At 33.1% G+C, this 13,494-nt stretch overlaps 1 protein-coding gene across 1 annotated transcript in view; it reads left to right on the forward strand.

Annotated features, from left to right (window-relative positions):
* The window catches only part of RunxB (RUNX family transcription factor Runt related B), a 55,748-nt gene that overhangs the window by 12,796 nt on the left and 29,458 nt on the right, over positions 1-13,494 (forward strand). Inside the window, exon 4 of the mRNA XM_088197504.1 lies at positions 13,031-13,225. Coding sequence (XP_088053630.1) covers positions 13,031-13,225 — 195 coding nt within the window. The remainder of the gene's footprint in view (positions 1-13,030; positions 13,226-13,494) is intronic.

Below are 13,494 nucleotides of genomic sequence, written 5' to 3' on the forward strand. Positions count from 1 at the left end.
TCTTCGTTGAGCAAAATCAATAAATGGTCAGTGCCAAATGCAAAAAATATGTATAATGAAAACAGGTGTAAAATACATTTTTACACATTCCAAAATAAAAAAAAAAGTTGCTATTTTATTTTTAATTTAACTGACAAAATATTTATTATACAATTCAATAGCTAAAGCTATAGAATAAATCATTGGTTTAACATAACATTTTTTTAGTGTACTTTTATAAATCACCAAATATTGATAATAGCAAAATAAAAATATCATTTTTTTTTGTATTGCTGATTATATTTATTATTACATTTTCAAAGTAAAATATTTGAAAACCTCTGATATGAATATATTATACATTATAACGCACACATTCGCGTAATTCGGATACAGACTTTTTAAATTCCACTCCAAGCCCCCCTCATCAGCTTCCCTAAGCAACGATTTTTCCTATCCCCAGCTTATTTTTTACAACCGACCTTTATCGGCTTCTTTTCCTTCCACTTGAGTGTTGTGCTTTTTTCCATTTTGGATTCATTAACTGTTTAAATTGACAACAATTTCCCCCTACCCTTATCCTGAATACTCGTTACCTTAACTTCGCTAATACATCTTAGGCGTAGAAACAATTTTGCATTGAATTTATACGCACATGTATAATTATTATGATATTATAATTTTTCAGCGAGATTCATTATGACGTTTTGAGCGGAACCCTCGCCCCAGTCTTAAAGAATTTCCCCCAAAACTTGGCTTCTTTCCGTTTTTAATTATCGAACCACTCATTTCTAATTATTGTTATTAGGGGTTGGAGCGGAATAACAGGAGGATTATTTGAATTGAGATCAAATTGGCCGGCGGATGCAAATTGAAAAGTCTTTGGCCTTTTCCTGCTTCTTTGCCAGAAAGGTTCTTTGGTTAATTTGAATTATTCCCAAGGGGTCACGTGCCCGAGAAACCGTAAAAGTAATCCGTTAAACGATGTCGAGGGACAGATGGTCGATCCCTTAAACTCCAGATAAGGAATGGTTGACTTATTAAAAACTAATTATTTATTAGCAAATGTATATATACATTTTTTGTCTTATTTATTGTATCATATATAAAACGCACTTTTAATCTTAAGTAGTTGCTATGAAAAAACATATTTAAAATAGTCTGTAAAACACATTATTTTTTAATTTATTAAATGGTAGATTTTTTTATTATTACATTAGATTTTTGATGTATATGTTACAATGAAGTTATATTTTTACTGAAGTTTTAGTTAAATCATATACGAATACATTTTCACTAATAAATATAATTTAATTGATAAGTACAAGTAAAATTATATGTTATCTTAAACTAACTTTGGAACTTGATTTGACAGTTGCGAAACGTCTAATTGAATTAAGCTAACCTAACTCGATCTAATAAAAATTCTAAAACAAATTAAATCTTAAGATTTTTTATTATATTGATTTGCTTTGATAAGGATTGGATTAAAATTAAATGAATTTAGTTTATTTTTATATTTAATTAAATATATTAATAAATAAATTAAGTAGAAGAATAATCTTTTTTATAATTTAAAGTATAATATTAAACAGTTTAAAATAGAAAAAACTATAATTATGTGATTGCAAAAGTTTGTCCTTGCAAATTTATTGTAGCTAAATTTTTCTTTTATTAATTTAGAATAATTTCAAAAAATTTAAAATATGCAAATATTCAGCAAACTTTAAAATATGTTCAACATATTAAATATTTAAAATATTGTGACTTAGGCTAGGTAAGAGTATGCTATACCGTAGCCTAACTAAGCCTAATTTTAACTTTTTATTTTATATGCATACATATTTTTATCACTTTTTTGCTTTGATACAATTTTTAAATTATTAATAAACATAAAATGATTCTTGAAGTCTAGAAATGAAACACACAGAAAAATATTGAAAATAAAAAAAGCTATTTTAGGGATTAAGACAGTTTACGGAGCACATTATCTGTGGGCGCAAACTGTCAGCGGAACGTGTTTTGGTGACGTTGCGTTAAAAGGAAAAGATGATGTAGACTTCTAAATTACTTTCTCAAACGAGCCTTACTCTGTGGACGCAAATTGAGAGTCTGTCGAGTAGAGTTCGTTGTTAAGGCTTTCTCCATAAAATGTCCTAACAAAGGGATGTATTTAATAGAAGCAGCTCAACAAGAGAAAAAGCTTAAAAAAATCCAAAATCAATTCGATTATTTAGATTTATTTTTTAATATTTATTCATTGTAAGCGCACATATTTAAAATAAAACACTTAAAAAACTGTTGCATTTGACTCCCTTGGCACTCGCAAAATCAAGGACATTCGTGTCGCAATCAGTGGCGTAGCTATGGGGGGGCGGAGGGGGCGGGCCGCCCAGGCGGCACTTGCTTGGGGGCGGCATATTCGCGATGGGATCGTCTAGTATGGTTCTTAACCCTGAATGCACTAAAACATATATAAATCCACGGATAACAAGAGCTTAATAATAACCAATTTATTATTTTAAGAAATGCTGATTTTATGACCCTGCGAAAAATGTATGGGGAAGGGGCGGCAATTTTAAGGTTCGCCCTGGGCGGCACATACTCTAGCTACGTTAATGATCGCAATAATAACATTGACTTATAACATTTCCAAACTTGACTAGCTGCCGGTACCTCACGACAGTGAGGTACCGAAGCTAGCGAATGTGCGAATACCGGTACGTAATATTCCCATAGAAACTATCCTTTACACTTACTCTTACATTATATTTATATATTATAATATAAGCTGACAGTTTTTTCAAGTACGATTATATTTATATGACCTTTTTTACATAACTTAGTTAACCTCTTATTAATATTGAAAAAAAAACATACAAAGTAGAATTTTGTTTTTTAGTTTAAAACCACTGATTAGATATATAGATAATGTAAGATAAATTTGACATTTCATAGGTAATGACCTAATGCTATATTAAGCTATTATGATATGGATAAGTCGGAAAATTCGCTGTTATATTATGCGTATTTTTCTCCACGCACCCCAACATCCCTTTGGCTTATTGTGCCGACACTTGTTCTTGACATTTTTGACAAATGTTTTAACGACATGTCGACACACAACCCTGTTCATAGATATGCCAACCCCATGCCGGTGCGCGGATATCTCACATGCATGAACAACATACACACACTACTAAAAAAAGGAATTTGTTCTTCTTATTCCGAGAGTCGAATTTAATATTTTGCGTGATCTCTCGCAAGAGTGAGCAGCCACTATGGATCGAGGACACTCGTCACTTTATGCTTCCGCGAAGATTACATTGTTCTGTTTGAGCGTATCCAGGATACCAGGATAAAGAACCTCGCGAGGAATTATTCACTCGATCTCGATTGAGAGGATATTATATTCAGACCGTGAACGTCATAAAGGGTGTACGCTCAGCCGAAAGTGTTTCATTACTTTTTGGCAGTAGCGCGCAATTAGCGTGGAATGAGTGGATTTACACGTTTTATTCATATAATATATTCATTACAATACAGAAAACGATTTGGTGTAATTCTAGTACAAATATGCATAATTTATTTTATTAAATCTTCTATTGAAACCTGACAGGCGTAAGCCCAATGCATTACAATGGGGTGAACATGATAAAACCATATTATATTTGTAGTGAAACATCAAGATTGAAACCAGAGAGAGAGCTATTTTATTGATTTTATTGTATAATTACAACTTAAAATTAATAGTAAAATAACTGCCTAATAAAATAAAACTCATATTATTACAGCTTAAAATCAATAGATGTCACTATACATAACTTTTATTTTATTTATTCATCATCATATTTATCTGCGAGATCAGAAAAATATAAGAAAACCTAATCTGTGATGGTCGATAAGAATTACAATTATATAATTGATACAGATACAATAAAAATTAAGAAACATGTCTAAATGGGATTTGAACATAGGTCTTTAATGTATTTGTTATAAACTAATACCATTGGGCTTATCAATATATAATTAAAATAAATATTTGCTTAAAAAAATAAACCCAAGCTCCTCTATGTATTTAATGCTATAGCAATATCGTTTAATAATAAGATTTGAGCTAATAAGTATACAGATGAAAACCTAATATAAGTTTTAATTTATTAGTTAATTTTAAACTTAAAGTTAAAAGTTAACTTTATATTGATATATTTTATAGGTTTATTACAAATGTTGTAGCATTTTATACTGGGGCTTGAAATATAATTATAAAGAACGCCTATATATAATATTTACTAATTCAAGTGTATTTTTATGGTACAATCTTTAAACGGCTGCCGTTCCTATTTTGATTTTATTGTCTGAGATATTTTTTAACTTAGTTTTAATTTAATATATCTATAATTTGAGACAGTAAGAAGAGACTAATAAACTCATGGGATTAAAAACAATTTGACTATTGAGTGGTAGAAGTACGGGAGATTATAGTTGAGTTTTTTTTCATATTTGTAGAAATTAATTAAATTTTTTATACTTATCGGGTACGCAATGTACTATAAATTTTTATTTATCTGTATTTTCTGCGTCAGTAATTTATAAATAAAAAAATATTGATAGGTCAGCAGCTATTGAATGATCTGTACTTTTACGTGAAATGAGTAACCATAGGGTAGAATAACAATAGTAGTATGCACATATTGTAATGTAAGGTCTAGCCTGCGTCTTTTTAAAATATAAAATAGTTTTTTTGCCGGTACTTATAGGTGATACAATATTTATATTTATTGACACAATTGTTTGGTCACGAGATCTTTAAATAAATTGTGCTTGCTTGAAACCCCCACAAAAGTGTTGTTGTGTCAGTCAATCATGAAACAATATAAAACCTTATTAATAAATGGTTTAAAGGTTTTAGAAATATAAGATTATGCAATTATGAAGGGTTAATATTCAGATGTGAATAAATTGTATAAAAGTCAATAGTAAGATACGGCTTTGGTCGACCTTTAAATGTTAAACGCGCCGTTTTGGCGTTATATACGCCTTTTTATGCACGTTGCCAATGTATTGTATAAATGCTAACATCTCCTTTCTTTTTGCATACATAAAATTTTACTATTTTTCAGTACATTTCGGTCGGCCGTGCGCAATATTATTCTTCCTCGCTCGCCAACAAACGGCAATAAGAAGATAAGGCAAACGGCGGGAGAACACCCTCCATATTTTATGAAGCACTTTTGGCTTTTGGTTTCTTGAAATAACCCTAGAACCCAACGCAACGAGTGCCTGTTATGAACGAAAAAAACATGAAAAATTAATATCCATATCCCATTCTCAGACATTGTTCCGATTGCGATGAGACTAAATTCTAAAAAATAGCATTTTTACAGACTTTTTGTTACGAGGCAAATAAAATATTTTTTTTTATTTTAATCAACGTTATTTGAGATTAATACTAATATTAGTATTTTATGTGCCCTAATATAATTTTAAATATTGTATTTTAAACATTTATTTAAAATTAAAAAAAAACGTTCATAATTTCTGCAAGCGAATTCAGCATTGCGTTTCCACCTCTATGGAGGCAGTTTTAATCTCATCCGATTCTCCTTTTACGTCGTCATATAATAGCCGAAAATAAGAGGTTCGCTATTCAGTTATGCTGAGATAAGAAAGTTGCCATTTCGTCTTATTTAAATAAATATGCCGGAGAAAAGGAAAAGGGGGAGTTGAATACTGAATGGAAATTTTATTAGTTTTATAGAATGCCATATTTTTTAATCTGATTAACATAGTTTGAGGTTGATTTGACACTCAATTTAACGTTGTGATTTTTGTGACAATTCAATAATAATTACATTATAAAGAAAACAATAACATACAACGTATGGTGTTTTTTTTAAGACCTGTGATATGTATATATTTAACTGCAAAAAAAATATTCAATTTTGGATGTGGTTTTCAATTTAAATAATTTAGCAACCATTTGAGGATCATTACATATAAGCAACAAGCCTTGAAGTAGCAAATTGTTTTCCAAAAAGTATGTCTTAACTGCAAGAAAAATCATCATCGGATTAGTTGGAGAGAAAATGACGCAATTCATGCTGATTGTAAAAAAATAATCAAAAAAATGCTTATATTGCGAAATACTCGTTAACCAAGTTACTCGCAATACGTAATTTCACTGCAATAAATTATCTAATTTTAATTGGATTATTTTTACATAGTCGAAAATTGACTGTGATTATAAAAAGACGGTTGGTAGTAAATAACTTTATTTTGTTTATTTTACCAAGGATACTAGTTTTGTTATTAAATAATTTTCTTATTAGTTTAATTGTTTGGGTTACTATGTAATATAGTATTCAGTATCATTAGAATATTCACGTTCCTTTTTTGCATGAGCTCAAAATTAAAGGATTTGGAGAAGGTACTGTTAGTCACAGAATTGTATTTTTAAAATAAGCACCACAGTAGACCCGTTATGAAAACACAAACAAGCGTTCAATTTCTTTAGTACATAAAAAAATCTGCTATTGCTAAAAAATATGTAAGAAAAACTGTTGAAGCTAATTTATATTTTATATTATCAACAATTATCTATAATTATTATTATATTATTATCTAACATATTTTTTAAATTAATAAGCATACATTTTTTACCCATATTTCTATTATATTTAATTCATTAATTAAATTATTCAAAACTTATTTAACATAATCATCTATGCAATTAATTAATGTGTCATCTGCAAGCAGATGAATTATTCATTTTTTATATTAATAATTATACCGTTTATATATAATATAAGCAGCAATGGTCCTAATTTAGATCCATGTGGTATACCGTAAGATATTATTTTACAGTGTCTAATATTTATTTTTACCAGTTCCTGGCCAAAGCCATTTACCTGGGTATCTATTAATTGGTTCTCACTTTTATTTATTTATTTTTAGGACAAAAAAAAAAAAAAAAAGTAAAAAAAAAAAAAAAAGTTGTTTCTTATTACGTTAGCTAGCACTTTTTTTTACAAATATTCATGTTACCTTATTAAGGTTTTTAACTAATGGGTTAGAATGATTTTTGTTTCTGTCATGGTAATTTACTTTAAGTTTATCGAAATAATCGCGTAAAGTGTCTATTTTTAAATCTTTATGTATATTTGAGTTTCGGACAAACCATTGGGCATTTGTCGCCATTCTTAGCGCAATATTTTGTTGCGTTTGTAGTGATTTCGAATAATTACGACTAAGTATACCACCCCAGACGGGGGAGGCATATGAAATAACTGGTCGGATGATCGATTTGTACAGGAGCAGTTTGTTTTTTACATTTAGTTTGCTCTTTCTGTTTAATAATGGATATAGACGAGCACGAGTTGTTTTGACTCTTGAAGTTATGTTATTTATATGGGATTTCCATGTTAATTTGGAGTCCAGAGTTAATCCTAAGTATTTGGCAGAATTTTGCCATTCGAGGCTTTTATCGTACATTTTTAATTTAGAGAGATTATTATTAGCATAAGCGTGTTTTCTCCTGCGATTAAACATTACAGCGACGCTTTTGTTGGGATTTGCTGTTATTAGCCACTTATCGAACCACTTTTGAATAGTGTTGAGTTTGTTTTGAAGATGAATTATTGCACGATGGGGGTTTTTATAAGAGCATAAAATGGCGGTATCATCCGCGAATAGGGCAGTAATTACTTTTTTATATGGCTTGGAGGGAAAGTCGCTAGTAAAAATTGTAAATAACAATGGACCCAGAATTGATCCCTGCGGAACGCCTGCCAGAATAGGTCTCGGACTCGATAGATGGTTTTCCAATTTAATTTTAAAGGTTCTATTTTTAAGAAAAGATTCAATTATTTTGACCAGTTCAGATGGAAATTTGTATTTTATAAGTTTAAATAGTATACCATCATGGTATACTTTGTCAAACGCTTTGGCTATATCCAAAAATACTGCTCCTGTTGTCATTTTTTTATTAAAGCCCGACTGGATGTGGTTCACAACTCTATGCAGCTGCTGCGTAGCCGAGTGTTCCGTTCTAAAACCGAACTGTTCATTGGGTAATATTTTATTTTCTATTACATGTTTTAATAATCTACGTTGGATAAGCCTTTCAAATATTTTACTCGCGACGGGTAGGAGGCTTATGGGTCGATAGCTCGCGGGAAGAGTTGGGTCGGTACCGGGTTTTCTCAGAACTATCACATTAGCTTGTTTCCAAACTGTTGGAAAATACAGACAGTTAAATGATGCGTTTATGATATTAAGAAAAAAACTGATAGCGCTAGGAGGAAAGATTTTGAAAGCTTTACTAGGGATGGAATCGTTTCCAGGGGCTTTGCGGTTGGCTAGTGATCGAAGAATATTTTCTAGTTCAATTGACGTTACTGGTTCTATTTGCTTGTGTTTTTTTCCTAGAGTAGTTCTAATTTCTTTTTCTATTTTGTTTTTAAAGTCTACATTTATTAAAGATAAGTTAATTGTACATTGATCTTGGAGGCTATCGGCAATAGCTTCTGCTTTATCTTCTAAAGAATAAACTAGCACTTGTGAAGGAGTCATAATTTTTTTTATATCTACTGGATCTCTACGTAAAATTTTTGACATATTCCAAAGGGAATTGTCTTCAGGGTTTAGGTCGGTAAGTTTATTCTCCCATAGTTCATTATTGTATTCTGAAATTGCAGTTTTTATTTCGGACTGTAAGCGGTTTAATTTTGATTTATCTGACTTATTCTTAGATTGTTGCCATTTCCTACGAATTTGATTTTTAATTTTAATAAGTTCGCGAATATTATTTGGTAAAGAAATATCTTTGTTTGTCTTTCTTTCGAGAGTAACTCGTTCTATCGATTTGTTTATTGAGCAAGTGAGAGTATTAATTTCTTCTTCTATTTCTACCGTGTTGTTAAGCTCTTTTTGTTCAGGAAGGGTTTGCTCTAAGTAATAAGGGAAGAAATCCCACTGTACTTTCTTTATGTTTCTTCTAATGTTAATATCAAAATTTATTGGAAGGCAAAAAATGACTGGGTTATGATCAGACGCGAGACTATTGTGGACCTCTATATTGCATGTGGGTAAGTTGTTTGTTATGGCAATATCTAAAATATCTGAAACACCCCGTGTTGAATAGTGAGTTGGATCTGTTGGGATTTCTAAGTTTATGTTATTATTATCTTTGGCAAATTTATTTAGCGTTCTACCATTTTTGTTAGTCGCCCTGCAATTCCATTCTCTATGTTTGGAGTTAAAGTCCCCTGCAGCAAAAATAGGTTGCGAATAGTTAAATAAATGTTGTAAATCTTCAATGGGATACGCCGGTTTCGGTGGGGTGTATACAGAATGAATAATTATGGGCGATCGAGCATCAGCTTTAACTTCTAAAGTTGTAACTTCAAGCTTATTAAATGTTTTTGTAAGCGCATCATTATGCTTTATCTCGTTTTTAATGTAAATTGCAGTTCCTCCCCCGGCACCGATTTGCCTGTCCGAGCGATAGGTTTTGTAATTAGCAAAGTTAATTTTTATCGATTCTTTTAGGTGTGTTTCGGAAATAAGAGCTATATCTATGTTTTGATCTATGAGGAATTGATTAAGTTCGAATTTTTTATCGCGAAGGCCATTAGCATTCCACGCTAATATCCTTAAAATTTTGCGGTGGTGGGTTTTCCCTTTTTTTTCGCACATCATAATGTTGGCAATAGGTGGGAACTGATAAATTTCATTTTTTCACTTAATTCCATAAACATCTTGATTATGACGTCGCGATTGGAGGGGTTCTCTGTTGTCACATTATTGATAGGAGTCTCTTCCGGGTTTCCTTTAAGTTTTTCGGCGAATGAGCAGCCGTTTATTTTATTATTAATATGGTTATGGGTTTTTTTATTATCTCGCGGTTTCTTGTAATCTATATTTTTTTTATTGTTTGGGTTTTTAGCACATCCCCCGTAATTCGCAGGATGAGAACCGGCGCAGTTACTGCATAAGGGCTTATCAATTTTTTCCTCGTGGGAGCAATCTCTGGTGAGATGGGGACCGGCACATTTTACGCATGCAGGAGTAGCTCTGCAATTAATCGCAGAGTGGCCGAACAATTGGCAACGGTGGCACTGGAGAATGCCTTTTGGTCTATTCTGCTGCTCCACCGTAATACGCTGGTGCAGGAGATATCCCAAATTGTATATTGATTTATTGTGCTCGCTTTTTTTTAGCGAGACTGCAAATAATAGCATAGGTTTGCTTGACTTTTTATTTTTTAATTGGTTGATGGATTCAACCTCGAACTTAAGCGACAGGAGCTCCTCTTTAATTTCGTCGCAAGTAAAGTCAGCGTTCAGCCCCCGGATGACTACCCGAAGAGGTTTGTCTTCGGTTAGTGTGTAGGTATGAAAGGAGAATTTCCTTTCATCTAGCAAATTAGTAATTTTGCGGAAGTCATCGGTTGACGCCGCAATAATTTTTGCGCAGTCGGTGCGCTGAATAGAGGAAAACGACAAACCATTGTTGATAATGGTTTGTCTCGCCGCTTTGTAATCTGATGGATTATTAAGTATAATTGGCGGGATATTCGCCTTTTTTATTTCCGTTTCTACTATTGGCGGTGTGCTAGGCCGTAGCCTCTTCTTAGCAGGGGACGATTCCCTATTATTCGAGGGATAACGAGTAGTCGAGGGCGCGGTCAGTTTATCAGCGAGAAATGTCGCGGGTGCAGAGACAGTGTTCAATGTCACTATTCCGGTCGAAACGTTACTCGCGGGTATCGCGGGTGCAGATGCGGTAACAACGATTGGTACCGCAGATACGTTTTGTTTATTATTATTTTTTATTTGAGAAGAATATGCGCCTTTTAGAGGCGCAGAAATAACTGCCTCCGTTGCGGACGCGGAAGAAACGGAAGCCGTTTTTTTATTTGATTTTTTGCCCTTCAGGAGCTCGGCAATTTGCACCTCAAGGTAGATGCGGAGTCGACGTTCCTCAAGGAGTTCCTGGCGAAGGATCTCCATTTCCTCCCTGAGGTTCGTCAAGTCTGAGGCATGCTCACTTACTTGAGTGAACTCCATGCTTAGGGAGTCCACGTCAAAGATTGGCTCCGCCATGACAGAGCCGGTCGGAAGACCGATGAGTCAGCGGGGGAAAACCGTCGTTGGAGTGGTGTGCTCAGAGCGTGTATCTCGTCCGGTAGCCGAAACAAGAATGGATATTATTTTCTCTTTGACTATTTGCTTTATTTTTTAAAAATAATTATTAAACCATCTAAAAACTATTTCACTTATATTGAAATTCTCTAATTTCTTCAATATGATTATTATCTATTGTTTCGAAAGCTCTCTTGAAATCTAAGAAAACTGTTCCAATGATTTTTCTATTTAATTTTATGTACGAACATATAAAAAATATTTTAATATTCACGTATCTTTTTGTGTCCGAGTCGAAGCAAAATGCACACGCGTTTGCATTTACTGTGAATATAAAACGAAACGTGTACTGTAAAACTGCCACCCTCAACACTCACAGACACGGCATTGAATTCAATTAAATAAACCCTTTCACTGCGTACGTTCAGGATCGCGAGGACTGCGTTAGGGGTAGAAAAAGAACTCGGCGGAATGTCGCGGCATTCCACGTTGGAAACTCGCGAACGTGATGGAATCCAGACCTTTTACTTTACTGTAAAATTCCTGCAGGAGAGAGAGAAAAATCCAAATTTACCCCGATTGGATTTATGTCTGGCGAAAGAAGGAGTCTAGGCCGTTAGGACGGTTAGCCAAGATGGTAGCCAAGAAAATAGCGGATAGCCGCAACATTTGGCACGGATGCCATATTTGGGGTGTATTTAGGGGGCGGATGTAAAGGGGCGATTGTTTCGGTTTATATGCAAAGGAGACATTGTCGCCGCTTCCAACAGACTAAAGATAAACATCGATCCATTAACTATATGAATATATATCATACAGTGTACATAGTGAGCCAAGAAAGAGGTTACATTTTTTGTATACATGTAAATAGCAATCGCAAGTTAAGTGACATTAATCATTGTATAATTTTCTTATATATTTTTTTGTGCATTTGCGATTAGTAGATTGTATATGTACTAGTCTGCACTATTTTAAAGGTCATTTTATGAACAAATCTTAAGCTAAGTAAATCAATAAACAAGTGGACTAAATCAGCTTTTGAGAAGAACGTTTTAAAACGTTTAAAACATTTTATGAATGATCCAAACATGTGTGAAATCGATTTTATTTGTACGGATAATAAACATCTATAGTTTTAATAATATTAAGACGTTATATTAGTTTGTGTCAGCCCTACGCATTTCGGTCGAGCGTATGGGTAAGTGTGCGTATGTGAGTCTATATTCGCATGCGTGTATGGTGCTATTGCATACATTGAATAATTCAAATATTGCCACTTTTATTAATGTCATATTATTTTTAATACGATCATATTAGTTTATTTACAGATTTTTTATCTTATATAGATCTTTATTATTATAACCAAATCGTTTTTAGCAGTGAAAATTTATATTTTAATTATAATGAGCTTTTACATTTTACAAAGACTAAGATAATGTAGCGTTGCGTGGAGTTAATATTGTTTTTTATTTATATAAAATATGTAATAGACATAATGAAAGGTCCTTAGATTGGTTGTGTTTAATATTATTAAGTTCAGATAAAAAGACAATATGAAAAACAGTTTCCCTATTCAAATTTGTTTTTTAATGCAAACAAGTCTTTTAAAGCGCAAAAGATATTCATACCTTCGAAACCCTCAAGCGTTTTCTTATTTGTGCCCCCAAGAGACGAGGGCGGTGGTAATAAAAAATACATTTGAAAAAATCAATGGTGCATATTTGGCTTTTGATATACACCCCATTGTCCCTTCCGAGACACATGTAACTGCGAAATTATTCAACGTCCCTCGGGTGATTCATAAAGATATGAATGTCTACTGTCTACGTCTATATTTTCTATAAATATGATTTTAAAGGATAGACGTTGATACCTTATTAAAAAAAATATTATTTTTCTTTCAGGGAAATCCTTTACTTTGACGATCATCTTATCAACGACACCCCCGCAAGTGGCAACGTACAGCAAAGCGATCAAGGTGACGGTGGACGGACCCAGGGAGCCCAGGTCCAAGACTCGTCACCAAGGTTTCCATCCGTTCCACTTCGGGCCGAGGTTCCACGACCCCCTGATGGGATCCCTCCCCTTCAAACTATCCGGTGAGTCTATACGTAGGTGCACCTTGTGCGAAAAGCGTTTAATTTTGAACGATTACAACTATTTGTCATGCGATACGTTTCGAATCACACCCAAGGAGTGGCACATCTATTTCCCTCGTCAGGCAAGAGGCAACGAGGGTTGACACTTTCATTCGAAATGTTCGTTCGCGAGGTGTCATGTGGGCATGACAACCTTTCATTTCGGGGCCGCCACCCGCAGCACAGAATTCTTAAGCAAATAAATCGAGTCGGATGTGAAACGACTGTGA

This window comes from Plectrocnemia conspersa, unplaced genomic scaffold (assembly GCF_051122295.1).
Source record: "Plectrocnemia conspersa isolate PC_06_02 unplaced genomic scaffold, ASM5112229v1 ptg000011l, whole genome shotgun sequence".
In the NCBI taxonomy this organism is placed as follows: domain Eukaryota; kingdom Metazoa; phylum Arthropoda; class Insecta; order Trichoptera; family Polycentropodidae; genus Plectrocnemia; species Plectrocnemia conspersa.